The sequence below is a fragment of the Taudactylus pleione genome, unplaced genomic scaffold, assembly GCF_031769625.1.
Source record: "Taudactylus pleione unplaced genomic scaffold, aTauple2 ptg000216l, whole genome shotgun sequence".
Classification (NCBI taxonomy): domain Eukaryota; kingdom Metazoa; phylum Chordata; class Amphibia; order Anura; family Myobatrachidae; genus Taudactylus; species Taudactylus pleione.
The window spans coordinates 2,106,064-2,120,910 of NW_028284618.1; the positions used below are offsets into that span (position 1 = coordinate 2,106,064).

The window sequence follows — 14,847 nt, forward strand, 5'->3', positions numbered from 1 at the left end:
TTTACAAAATGACACGTAGGAGCTGATTGGTTAGTACTTTATCTCTCCACTTATCTTTCTCCAAGGCTTAGTACATGTAACCCATTGTCCTAAAGATCAAGGATTAGGTTCACCTGTCTCTAATGAAGTGGAGGCTAAAAGACATGATTAGGGGGTCACAATAAGTCTAATTATGTTGCTCACATATAAGCAGAGCCTATCATTCTGCCATGAGATTGAACATACTGTAGATCTGGGTATGCAGAAGACTAGAGACCTGCTGTTTGCCTATACAGTATGTGCTTTAAGTAAAGGAAAAGACGCTTCCCAAAGTAAAATTAACTCTGTTTTGGGGACTGATTATATTATTACTTTGGGAAAGTTCAACGTCAAACACAATTTGCGTTCTGCAATCAACTATAATCACAGTAATGTAATTAGAAGTAATGTAATCATATAAGTAAAAACAACACTATATAAACACCAGAGAATTATACGGAATGGAATGTAAATGTCAATATTTCCTCAGTAAATTTCGCTACCATGTCTCTTGTCTCAGATCAATATTACTGTAAATATTGATTACGCATCTCAACCAATTAAAGACTTAAACAGACTAAACTTTAATGATCTGTGTTTAAATGAAGTTTAGCTCTGTGAGAAAACCTGGGGAGCGGACAATTAACTTATTTTCTAATTTTAGACAAATAAAAAATATATGAGCTAATTCAAAATAATGCATCGTCAGACTGCCTTTGTGCTGCTAAAGCTGATATGACAAGTATTAAATGTAACAAATCCCTTACAATAAGGAAAACAGATAGTTTTCATTGATATGGACATTTTGCAGAGCATATTAAAACCAGATCTTTGGGAGGGGATAAAAAACATCATCACATTTCTGTGTGGTCCGTCTGACTTCCGTCACTGCTCTGGAATCAATTGAATGTAATGGTTCCATATTTTCTGAGAAAAGAGGAACATTTTACCTCACTGAACTGAACTGCTGTTACTAATACTATGGAACTTAGGACCTGATTCAGACCGGCTCACTAGGATGCGTTCGCACGCAGCCAGCCGATTGTTTGCATTCTGCGCATGCGTACGCATCGCAATGCGCATGCGCGAACCAGTGTGATCGATCAGAAAGCGCTCACTTGCTGCGCATAGACTGCCCGGCGGAATGAGTGACAGGAGAAGACGTTTGTGGGTGGTAACGGGCTGGTCGCTAGAAACGGGGGAGTGGCGGTGCGAACGCAGGCGTGCCTGAGCGTCTTAACGCCGTTTCAGAGGCGTGCATAAGTAAGAGGCAGCATCATAGTATACGTCACTTGGTTGTATTTCACACTGAAGCACTCGCAGTGCTTGCGGCAGGGTATGGTCAACCACAAATGCTGCGATCACATCCGATGTTAATTGATGTTACCGATGGTTGCATACACTTCCTGGACATGACGTGTATTAGTGGGCATCTTAAGACAGGCTGGTGGGCGTCTGTATACACAATGCAATCGCGCGCTAAAACATAGTGGGCGTGCTAATGCTGCATAAGGCCCTTATTTTGCTGTCAAAGGGAAGCATCTGAATGCACAGTTGGCCATCCCATCATTTTATGACATACTGACCTGTATGTTCTCTGGGGTCTATGTACTAAGCCTTGGAGAGAGATAAAGTGCCAACCAATCAGCTCCTAACTGTCATTTTTCAAACACAGCCTGTAAAATGACAGTTAGGAGCTGATTGGTTGGAACTTTATCTCTGTCCACTTTATCTCTCTCCAAGGCATAGTAACTAGACCCCATGTATCTCTTTCCACTTTCTCTATCTCTCTCCAAGGCTTAGAATGTCTCCCCCAATTTGTGAGTAAATGACTTCATGTTACCTCATTGCCTGAATGTCTTAGCAGAGGCTCTAAATAATTATTACGTTGTTGGATGGGTTTTGAAAAATCGAGGTAGGTTATTGAGGTACTGTATTGTATTATTCTATGTTTCCTAAATATGAGATCTCTACTCTGAATGAGGTGCCATATTTCCACTTTGCTAGCTTTAAATACTGATGGACCTTAGAATGTAAGCTCTCACGAGCAGGGACCTCTTCCCTCATGTGCTTCTCTTTACATTTTCTTAGACTCTTTTCTCCCCATAAGGGCACCTAACACGTGACTGCCATCTCCCGGCTGCTTATTGTGAGTGTCTGACTGCTATTGCAGCAATGTATATAAATCCTGTCCTTGTCCTGTACTGTAAGTTACTTGTTTCTTGTTCACTTGTTAGTTCTATGTACTATGTAAGGCGCTGCGGAACACTTGTGGCGCCATATAAATAAAGGATAATAATAATAATAATGGGCCTGATTCAGAGTTGCAAACTGTGGGCCTTATTCAGTAGTGCAGGCTAGATTATCGGGAATCTGTGCAGGTGCATGACCAGTCCTGCACACGTGCAGTACGGTTCTGCGATCCTGCTCATTTACTGGCAGCAGACTGTCAGTGATTGACAGTCTGCTGCCGTTTGTGGGCAAGGAGGGGGCGGCGATGGCCTCCGTTTCCTGAAACGGGGGCGTGTCACCGCCATTGGGTGGGAGGGAAGAGGCCAGGATCTCTGTCAGCTGATGGAGATTTCCTGACCTCTTCCTCTCAACTGTGGCGGCCGGCCGATTTTACACGGATTATCCGATGATGCGTTAGACAGCGGAGCTCATATAAGTAATGCACAAGTTTTTTTTTTTTTTCTGTGGTTCATTGTAAGAAGGGGGCCTGGCCACACTTCCACGAGGCCACGCCTCCTCCCAGTACCGGGCCCGGCAGCGCTTTCAGCAGTGCTGGCTACTCTTTATAACCGTGGTCCCCTCATCTCCGGACCCTGTAGCAGCCACACCTCCTAATTCCAGCACGGATTTCCACATGTCAGAAAATCGGATCTTCCCTATTGGGCCATCTGGCCTACTGAGGTCCATACAATGTTGCCCACGTGATGATAAACCTGTATAGCTATTTTATATTGTGCATCCTACACATTGATCAAATATGTGGAAGGATCCAGTTGCCATGTTTGTAACTATAGCCATAAAATCCCACGTGACTGCTATGGTACTGGACATCATACAGAGCACTTAGGGCCTGATTCAGCAAGGAACACTGGGCCTGATTCAGACCCGCTCGCGAGTGCACGGCATGTGCATCCGCGAGACCCAGCCAGCGACAGGCGCTCCGACGCTACGGGTTTCGCACCAAAACGGGGCGGCTGTCGATTGTGATTGACAGCTCGCCCTGTTTTGGAGGCGGGCAGGGGGGTGGCTGGCCAAACAGAGGCGTTCCCGAAGAAACGCCTGCCGTTTGGGGGCGGGCTCAGTAGTGAGCTTCCGGCTCTATTAGAGCCGTAAGCTCACTGGGGCTTGTGATGGAAGAGACCCTACCACAAGGGTCTCGTCGCAAGTCTGATGGTCGCGATGGTCGCGACCATCGCAACCATCACCTGGCCGCTCGCTAAAGCTGTGGGTGGTCACCCACAGCTTAGCAAGCGGACAAGCGGCCGGTTCAAAAAAAAATGCCGCCTTGATTCAAAAAGAGCGTCCGGCTCTCTAAAAGAGCGTCCGGCTCTGAATCAGGCCCACAGTTGCTAATACGCATGCAATCGGATGATTGTTGCATACTGCGTATGTGTACACGAACCAGCCACTGCGATCGGAGTGACTACGCAGACCCATGGCAGCGTGATTGATAGGAAGTGCCATTTGTGGGTGGTAGGGGGGGTCAAATGCAGTCGTGCCAGTGCGTTTGAATGCTGTTGCAGGGGCATGCATAAATTATCCACTGCGATGCCCTACGCAGCCTGAGGCCTGATAGCGTGCGTGGAAGTTAGCAATTTTTGAGTAAGGTCAGAGCTTGTGCAAGTGTGCGTGAGGCTGCGGTGGTACTCCATTGTACCGATGGTTTCGCAGCCTACTAAGTGGGCGTTCTTATGTAGTGCTGCGGCGGCACAGCGATCGCAATGAATTAGCATACTATCGCAGTTGAACTGTGTGTGTAATCGTTATTGCATTCGCAGTTGCGTACCATAGGGAATCAGGCCCTTAATCCTTCGGAACACGTGCATTTTATTTTTGCTGTTATTGGATTCAGCAATGGTAGAGGAATCAGAGGCGTCACAAGGTCTGGTGACATCCGGTGTGCACTTTAAACACACCTATGAAAGGGGGCGTGACCTACCATAAAAGGGCGTGGCCTTGTGGGAACTCCCGATCACGTCACTCCAGGGGCGTGCCCAGCATCCTGGGAGATGCTGGGTTGTCCCCGGAGACTGTGCCTGCACTGCCGGCTCGGTTGATTCTATTTCCCCTTTATCCTAAGAACCAGACCGTGACGTGGAGTGAGGGCAGAAGTGCGGTTCCATGCCCTCACAGCGCTTTTATCTTGTCTCAGCTGGAGTATCTGGCCACCGATAGTAGAAATTTGTACCTTCGCGGGCTTGCTTCACTCGCCGAGTTTCGGACAGGTTACTATTCCCCTTCTATGTCCACGTGGATAGTAACTGATGATATCAGGGTCCGTTCGATGAAGGGCATCTAGACATACTTGCCTACTTTTGAAAACTAGTTTCAGGGAGATTCTAAGGCTGCTGAGGGGACGTGGCCAGTTCCACGAAAAGGGCATTTCTAGCTCCACGTATGGGCATATCTATTGCCACTCAGGGGTTTGTCTTGCAGTGAAAGCCTAGTGGACTATAGGGACAGTAGTAAGGGTCCCAAGGGTGCACCAGTGTCAGGATCTACATAATTGGAGAAAGTTTTCCACTAGAGGACTTGATGGCAATAATATATCAGGCAAGGGAGCCAATACATATATTAGACATAGAAGCAGTAAAAAGGAGTACTATGAAAGCACTCAGGGAACCAGTGTTAATATGCAAAGAAAAAATGGGATATAACATTTTGTGGTCAACATTGTATGTAATGACTGGAAGGAATTACAGGGAAATGCAGGGTGAGCAACTCCCACTGCAAATTCCTACAGATAAATTCTGCACCAAAATGTCTCTAATACAATTATTAGCACTAAATCTACTTCCAGAGTCCCACTCTCTACTTACATTTATTTTTACTAAGGTGGTGGGCAGGTGGGATAGTGCATTGTGTTTGTAGTCACTTGGTCTTCTTGGACTTGGGCCAGCTGCCGGGGAGGAGAGGACGCTGCCGCTTCCACCCACTGCCATCAGACAAACTCCACTACGGGGAAGGGAGAAGACAGTGACTGTGACACTGCATGCTGGATGAAGCCGCCGGGAAGGAGGAGAGGACGCTGCCGCTTCCAGTCACTGCATCAGGCATACTCCGCTCCGCGGAAAGGCAGTGACTGTGAGTCTGCATGCTGGGGGAGACCACCGGGGAGGAGAAGAGGACGCTGCCGCCTCTAGTGCCATCAGACATTCTCCGCACTGAGCGGCCCTGGAGGAAGGCATTAACTAGACTGCATGCTGGGGCTGAGCGGCCACCGCTACCCACAACCCCGCGGTGGCCGCGTCATGACGTCCTCAAGTCCAGGCTCAACCAATTAGCGCATGCGCAGTGCGGAGTTGTAACAGCACAGTGGGGAAAATCGGGGGATCCGTTATACTTTCCGGGGTAGCGGGAGTTCCCAGCTTATAGCGGGAGACTCTCGCGGAATGCGGGAGGGTAGGCAACTATGCATCTAGACGCTACCCTGCCGGCTCCTCTGTGACAGGAGTCGAGTGCTGGAGGAGCATGTCACACTGCAACACCCTGCTCCTGTCCAGGGGCATATTAAGAGTGGATGGGGCCTGTGTACATTCCATTTCCGGGACCCCCTCCTCTCTTCCCTGCGCAATGACAGCAGAAGTAGATTCCGCACACTAGTCTGTGCGGGTAGTCTACTGCGCATGCGCAGGTCACTGGGAAAACGGTGCGGCAGCCATTTTCCCGGAGATTTCATGGTGCCCATTTTCCAAGCGTTTTGTGTAGTGCTGCTCCAGCCGACGTGGGACTTTGTAGAGGTAAGTAGTAAAAAGTATGGGTGCAGTGTGCGCTGTGGGCCCCCCTGGACCTAGGGGCCCGTGTGCACCGCACACCCTACACCCATTATAGATACGCCCCTGCTCCTGTCAATGAGGAGGAGCCGTCAGTTTGGTGTCACATCCTCCTAGGGTGATGCCCAGTGTGTCCTGCACCCCCACACCCCCAGAGTGACTCCACTGAGAGGTATCATTAGAGAGTTGCAGTTAGATCCTGCCTTTCGGATAGCGCAGACCTACATGCATTGGTGTGATTGTAAGGATGGAGTTTGAAACGTCAGACTTTCCCTTTCACAAACTAAAAACTGATTGTACTTACCATCAGCTGGTTTACATCCATCGCTGAAAGAGATGTCATCAATGGCAATGGATTCAAATGTACCAGTACTCAAAGCAACTCCTTTGATGATAATCTGTCAATGAGAGAGAATGTATATTATTCATCAGATTGTAATATCGGTTATTTTAGGCTTGTTTATACTTCCATGTCTTCTCTTTCTAAGCATATTCATTATATTCTTAAATAGTTTCTCCAGCTGATACAATAGTAACTTCTTACTATTTATGACACCTAAGTAATCACACTTATTTATTAATTAATTAGAACTTATCTATGCACAAATAAGCTCCCTGCATGGACCGAGCTGTCCTTGGATCTCCGGCCACAGTGGTAGAATACACAGGACATGCACAGTATAACAGCACTACAGCAACAGCAATGGAACTTTTTTGTGGCAGAAGGTTCGTTTGGAATAGCACAAAATGGAAAAAGTTTCCAGCACACCACCAGCAGCCCCGCTTTAACATCTCAAGAAGACACATCCATGGGGCTAATGTAATAGGTTCCAAGTTTAAGGAACCAACAAGTGCCAGTTACTTATATGGTTGGTTTTGCCTTATAACTGATTGCCGCTTTAAATTTAGCAGCAAAATCACGTACACTTCCTTAAATATATTATATATAAAATAATTCCGATATCTGCTGTGGTCCCTCAATTTCCAACAACAGCTGCAGCCCCCATAGGTTTCTATGGGGGATGTGATGCTGTCGGACAGCAAAATCCGCTAAGCAAGCATTTACCAAAAGAAAAACAGACCTTTTATACCATCCAAGGAAAGTAGGATAGTCGGGATGTGGTCATAATCCCGATCACTGGGATTCTGGTATTCAGAATGCTGATGCCAGAATCCTGACACTTATTAGAATACCGGCGCCAGCATCCCAACAACCGGGATCACGAAGGTAAGTAGTGGGTTTAGGGGGAGGGCAAGGGGTTAGTGTTAGGCACTAGGGGGAGAGTTAGGTTTAGGATGTGGGGGGGTTAGGTTTAGGCACTAAGGGGAAGGTTAGGTTTAGGCTGTGGGGAGGGAGGGTTAGGAGTATGGTTAGGGGTTAGGTTAGGCTACTTACCTGGAGGCATCGGGATTATAACCTAGTCAGGATGCCAGCATCGGGAGCAGTGGTGTAACTATGGCAGGAGTGGGGATTCAGGTAAGCTAAGTCAGTGCTTTGTGTGTGTGTTTGTATGTCTGTATAAGGGGCACTTCTGGGGGTACTGTATAGGGGGCACTACTGGGGGCCTGCATAAGAGGGACCACTACTGGGGGCACTGTATAAGGGGCACTACTTGGGGCCTGCATAAGGGGGACCACTACTGGGGGCACTGCATAGGGGGGACTGTATAAGGGGCACTGCATAGGGAACCCTGTATAAAAGTGCACTACTGTGGGCACTGTATAAAGGGCACTACTACATGGGGCACTGCTACTGGGGACATTACATATAAGGGGCATTACTACAGTAGGCATTGCAAGAGGGGCACTACTACTGGGGGCATTAATGTGCATATGGAATGGAAAGGAATGTTCCCAGAATGACGAGAAAGGGGTGTGTGTCATGGTGACATGCCCCATTTTGCAGTGGCCACGCTTCTTGTGGCATGTGACCACACCCATTTTTCACGCACATAGAGGGGGGCACCATTTTTCAACTTGCCCTCGGCTCCATATACCCTAGTCACGCCACTGATCGGGAGATCCCGAGCGTCGGCATCCCATACCCATCTCGACAGTCAGAACCTTTTTTTTTTTTTAAGAAATGGTGCATGGGTCCATTATGTGTATATTAAGAGTTGCAATGTGCATAGGTGATCTGTATGGTACAAATTGTGCATTAGATGTATGGAGGTTACACGGAGGTTGTACTGGTTTGCTATCTCCTCCATTGTATATCACAGCAAAAGTGAAAAGCACTTGATCGGGGTGCTGGGAAATTATTCTGATTAAAGAAGTGTTCTCCATTTGTAAATCCAGCCTTCAGGACAGTACAGATCAGCCTAAACTTCAATAGATAAAAATGATGGCGTTGACATATGTGCAACATTAAAATCTCATTAATAGAAATAAGACAAAAGCAAAGGAACAGAAAGCACAAGTATTCTTCCTGATTAAATAGGCCTGATTGTGACTCATCATTCAGCCACCAGGGTAGAACAACTGACACAAGTATTTCATTCCAGGAAACAGATGGACTCTGCAGTGGATGTATAACCATTTAGTACCATTGGTTGCATAACCACTTAGTAAATAAAGAAGGAAATAGTTAAGTTATGCACAGTGCAATCACTGTTGAATGGAGCTCTAATTACAGCAGCTGCCGTATTTTGTACTAGATCCATGTTCTCCCAGTCACGCTGAATTTATGTATGATGTACAGCAAAAACACATGCCCTCAACAAGTCACAGTGAAATATTTAAGTTCTCCAGCTATTTGCAGTTTCTAATCTTACAGGCAGCATATAATAAATGTGTCTGAGCCGACAGACATTTGCAAATTAATTCAAATTTACTGGCATGACTAATAAAGGCTCTCATACATTTGCCGGCTGTTTCGCTGATGCCCCGATCCGACCGGAGCCGCCGATCCGTCGGAGAATTGGTGAAATTCTTCATGTCGCAAATCCCTGATTTGCTGATCCCAATCATATTTTGGTTGAGATTGGTAAATCAGGGAATTCCAACATGTCGGATTTCATCGATGCCCTCACCCCGGCGTCTGGGGATCGGGGAATTGTCTCAATACATTGCAGATGTATGGGGGCCATAGGGTGGATTCATGGGAAAATAGAAATACAGCCCACCTGTCACATACATGCAACTACAGATTGTACAGAGAGCATATAAATATTCATGAGTTACATATACTACACGTTACAGCTGTGTATTCTTTTAATTCATATTTCTGCTATCGTCTGGGCAGAAATCAAACTTAAACTTAACACCTTCAATATACACTGACAGGAGAAATCTTTCTGTGCTCCTAACAAAACTAGACTGCAGAATAGACTTCATAATTGGCTCTGAGCAAAGGGCCCCATAATTCTGCAGGCCATTTCACCGATTCCAAGATTTGAACAGAAACCGCCTATCCGCTGGTGGGAAATGCCGGCCGGAGCCCATCGATGATCACTGATCCGTTGGGGAATCGGTGAAATTCTTCATGGTAAAAATCCCTGATATAAAAAATCTCACTGTCACGGCCAGGGTTTCTCAGCATGGTAGTCACCGGGTATTACCTGTGAGGTCGTTATGGCGGGGGGTCTCTGGCAGCGGTGCTGGTGTATGGCGAGGGGCATTGGCTGCACGTGGTTCTGTGCGGGCACATTGTCACTAGGCCTGGTGAGGTCTGGCGGTGTTTCCGTTCCGTTGGCATGGGCGCCGCCATCTTACATGCGGCCATGTGATTCTAGCTGTCCAATCCTGGTAGGTCATGTGCTCATTCCAGCCAGTCACAGCGTGGCACTGAGTATTTAGGAAGGTCCAGAGCCTTCCTTCCTTTGCCAGTGCAACCTGTTTCTCAGCTGCTGCTGAGATAGAGTACCTGTGCCTTACCTGCCTGCTTGTGAACGCTACTAGCCTGAACCTTGCCTGCTCCAACCTGCTGGACTTACCCTGCACCCTCCATATACCTTTTCACCTTCCTGAGTACCTGAACCTGCTGTTTCCCTGCACCTTGCCTCATTTCACTCCCAACCGGACTTCACTACCTCTGCCTGCATTTGTTACAGTCCACCATACCGGCATTCTGTTACAGCTCACCATACCTGTATACTGGACTGTTCCTGCCTGTCACTATCTGGACATTCTCCCATTAATCCCCACTACAGTTATCAAATGCACTTTAGTGCTATACCTGGACTTTTTCATTTGCCATTCCCATGTCTTCTAAGCCACTTATTAAAAACTCCACTTTTTCATTTAAGTCTGCTTCTGTGTCTGCTCCTATCACCACCCCGGGTCCACAACAAATTCAGAATCTCACACTCACTTGACAAGCCCCAATTGTCATTTTGCCTTAAAGGGGTTAAATAATGTAGTGGAATAGTGCCATAGGCATTATTGCAGGAACAAAAAGACAATAAAGAAGGGGAAAAGTTTTATGGGTTATTTTTTTTAAATATGTCAAAAAAGGATTGTGTGGTACCAGCTGTACTAGCTGTACATTGTAATAAGACATTTATGCTTGATGTAACAATTCTGAAAACTGCATCGTCTACTTTTATGATAATTTATTTTGTTTCCGCTGGCAAATTCCCTCCGATAAAATGCACCTCCTACAGTTTGGGCCAAAGCTACTCTGTTTGTGCTCATTCTTCAGCTCAGATGTTTTAATATTCGTGAAAGGTTGATCCATTGTCTAGTTCCAGCCAAAGCAGTGCAATTTGTTATCACTAAATGCCTAATACTAAGAAAAAATACTAACTGTTGGCATCTGTAGATGATATTTATGTCCCAACCAATCAACCAAATATGCTAAATATTTGTGACGAAGCGCATTTTCGAAACCAAATTAAACTAAGATTTTGTCAGTATGATACTGTATTACATTAGCATAAGCACAGCATTATAAACTCCCATTGTGTAGTGCCTGCTGTTCTATTAAAATAAAATCCTTGTCTTTTTATTCAACAGCCTGGACAGAAAGGGCGCAAGAAAAAAAGACAAATACTTCTATAGCATGGCAGAAAGCTATGTAAATTTGAAATGTGCGCGGACCCCCTTATTTTGGTTTTGGTGATTGATGATTGATGGCACAAGGCAAAACTTTGACTAGCTCTGGCTCCATCATGTACCTGTGCAATGTACTCTCTTCATATTAATTTAAGCAGTGTCGTCAACTAGGGGGGGGGGGTCGAGCAGGGCTTGTGCCCCGGGCACCATCGGACCGGCACTGCTACAGGGGGCACTGCATAACTGCTACTGGGGACATTGCATAAGGGGCACTACTACAGTGGTCATTGCAAGAGGGGCACTACTACTTGGGGCATTAAGGTGCATATGGAATTGAAAGGAATGTTCCAAGAGGATGAGAAGCAGTGGTGTGTTATGTTGCTACGCCCCCATTTTCCAGTTGCCATGCCCCTTGTGGCATGTGACCACGGCTACTTTTTTGGCAAAATTGACTGGAAATGACGGGAAATGCAGGTCCCAGTTACATAATTATATCTGTTTTAATAATTTTTTAAAGAAAACCAAAGCTGAAAAGAATGAAAACATTCAAAGGTAGTTGTGCCAAAACCTTTGTGGGTGGTTTTGGCAAAATCAAAACACGAGGGTCTGCGCGCACATTTCTATATCTACTGTAGGTACAACTAATTAATATTTTAAGCCTTAAGATTCTATTCACTGACACTCATCTCTGATACATTGAGGACATGCAAAAATCAATTCATCTTGCTGGGAAAAAATGGTCATTCAGACACCAGCTAAACCACGAAGGAGTAACTCATTATGCTCTCTCCACACCGTGTGGCTCTATCAAATATCTCAACCCAAAACATGAACTTTTATTTGGTATTTGGGCACTGTACTGGTATATTACTGTGCCCAGTCTGCCTTCAACCAGGGTCACCCTCCACCCAGATGGCTTCTAACAATACTTAGAAAGTCAAAACTTATTTAGGTACTAAAAAATCCTCTCTAGATTTTGTTTGGTAGCTCTCTAGAATACACAAAACAAAAGTTAGAGTTGGTCACATTACAATGAGAGTGTCAAGTTTTATAGATTACGTCCCTTAAGGAGGTTTTATTGTTCTGTGAACTCTACTGCGCACCCGCACCTGGCACTCAGTAATGTAAACTATTCTCAAAATGCTCTTAAAACATTTCCAAGTGCAAAAGAAATATTCTGTTATCCTGAAAAATAATGAACATCAGCCTTAGTGTTAGATTTTCCATTGTGATTTAATTAGCTTAATTTAATTACAAGCTAAATGTCAAAATAAAAAAATAAAAAAACATAGAGGGGAAAAAAAATTGTATTCTCTACCCTAAGCATAAATGAAGACAGGTTAAGTAGTGTCCTGTATTTTTGCCAGCACTGAAAAACTGCCATGTAGGGAGAAAAGTTGTCAGCCACGGATGACAGTGGACTTAGAGGACCTCTATGGGGCTTGGATGTTAGGGTAGACCACAATTACCGGTCACCTCTCAACTCAACTCTTCCTGGAGTCCACCACTCTGCTCCCTTTATTAATTTCATTGGAAAATATTGATCCCTTTATCATATGAACAATATAATGTTGCATCCACTACAGATTTAATTAAATAATGTCTCCTGATTAATCAAATTATTATTGGCTCATAATCTGGGTTCATGTAAGTATTTATCTGAAATCATCTTCTTTTCTTGGTCCGAAGTAATCCATATAGGGATTAACGAAAGTCCCTTTGGAGGATATGGACATCTTACAACATGAAATGTTTTTATGATCAGTGAGCCCATCTACTTATTATCTGGGCAGCCAATCAGGAGAGATCTCTTACACTGCTGAACCAATTAACAACATATTTATGAAAGTGCACAAAATTCAATGTATCACTGCAGTGCAGTTTATTTATCAATCAGCACTTTATTGGCAGTTTTGTCATGGGATTTAAAGAAAAAATTGTTTTAAAAACAATACAGGTGCAAAGCTGCCATAAAAAATGCTGACTGATTTATATACTGTTGACCGCATCTTAACAAGGTCCACATCTGGAGAGCCTCAATAACATTTGACACAATCAGATTCTCCTACAGTATATGTTGGAAATAGTGTGCTCCTGCGCTGCCTCCCTTCATCATCCTGTAGGTGGAACTGAACTGGAGGTCACTAGGACCGGGCACATGAGCAGCATCTCCATGCATCTTTGCTTATGAAGATGAAGGCTTAATGAGGAAAATTAACCTGAGGCACACATTATATGCAATGAAACTTAGTGCATGTAAACACATGAGTGAGTGCAGAGACAGAATTTTATCCATCTCTCAGCAGTTAATTTCAGTTGGTGTATTGACAATGAAAAGGTAGCTATGGCGATGCTGCAAAATCTTATGCAGGATCATCTTGGTAGTGGCCTTATAGTCTAGTACTACAAAGCAAACTACAGAGATGGTACATGTGGAATTCTTGCAGTTCATGAAGTGCATACATACTGAAATTCTCTTGTCTAAAAGTTCAAAGTACAAAAAGTTTAAGTTCAATGTTTCAAATGTCACAAATTGGGACACAAAACCTCAGATTGCAGACTGAATGTATCAAGTGCAGCTCATCACTTAAGTGTGACAGCGGGAATGAGTCAGCCTCGAATATAGCATACAGCTGCCATAGAGACTGCTGTTACATGGACTTAGGAGCCACAAGGCATTTCAGTTGTGTGAGCCAACTAGAGTCCCTGTTGTGTTAGGCAAGGTCCTATTTGCTACTCATGTCAGAACAATTACACTATGCCTAAGAGTAGGAGGGAAGGCAGTTGTCACTGATGTGAAAGACATACTATTTCTACCTAACCTAGGAACCAACCTGATTGCTGTGAATGTGCTGGAGCGGAGAGGACAGAGTCCAGTTTGCAAAGGGTCGTGTCTTGTGTACAACCAAAGAGGGACTGTAATTGCTGCAGCATCCCAGTATCAACAATTATATACCCTTGACACTGAGAAGTACAGTGCAATGGTTGCTGAGGAATCTACCTAATCAATGGAACTGTGGCATAGGCAGTTGAGGCACCTAGGCTATGATGGAGTACAGAAGCTTCCCAGTGGTATAGTGACTGGGATGTCAGACAACATTCCTGAAAGACCAGCATGTGAGAGCTGTGTGAAAGGCAAGCAACCCCATTGCACATTTTCCAAATTTGCATCCATAGCACAAGTGCCATTGGAGCTAGTACACACTGATGTGTGGGGGCCAATGGAGGTTTAATACACAAGTGAAAGGTGTTGCTTCATGACACTCATAGACAGTGCTACAAGCATGACACATGTTTAATTCTTGAAGAACAAAAGTGAACAAACAAGTAAAATAAAAGTGGACAAAAATCTTGTTGAAAAACAAACAGGTCAGAAGCTGAAATTTCTGAGAACTAATAACCAGGGAGAATATGAGAATAGGGTGCTAGGTACCTGCATGAAAATGGAATCCAGCATCAACTAACTATTGCTTACACAAAGGAACAAAATGGTGTTAGTGAAAGAGCCAATAGAACAATAGTTGATAGAGCCAAAGCTATGCTGTGTGATTTAAATCTTAAAATAAAATGTTTTGGGCTGAAGCAGTGGGAACAGCTGTGCTCCTTAAAAGTTCATCACCTACAGTGCCAGTCAAGGACACCATTGAAGCATGAACAGGTAAAAAGTCAAACATCAGCCATCTACGTATGTTTGGAAATAGAGTTTACGCTCATGTACCCAAGGAGAGAAGACATGAACTTGACTTTAAATCCATTGACTGCATCATGCTTGCATATTGTGATAAAATTAAAGGCTACTGTCTATAGGACTTTGACAATTTTTTTCCCA

General features: G+C 44.7%; 1 protein-coding gene and 1 long non-coding RNA gene across 2 annotated transcripts in view; one reads left to right on the top strand and one right to left on the bottom strand.

The window, feature by feature from the left end:
* The window catches only part of MALRD1 (MAM and LDL receptor class A domain containing 1), a 612,799-nt gene that overhangs the window by 570,695 nt on the left and 27,257 nt on the right, over nucleotides 1–14,847 (bottom strand). The window contains exon 4 of the mRNA XM_088478591.1: nucleotides 6,328–6,421. Coding sequence (XP_088334717.1) covers nucleotides 6,328–6,421 — 94 coding nt within the window. The remainder of the gene's footprint in view (nucleotides 1–6,327; nucleotides 6,422–14,847) is intronic.
* The window catches only part of LOC148517445 (uncharacterized), a 90,492-nt gene that overhangs the window by 56,801 nt on the left and 18,844 nt on the right, over nucleotides 1–14,847 (top strand). The window lies entirely within an intron of this gene.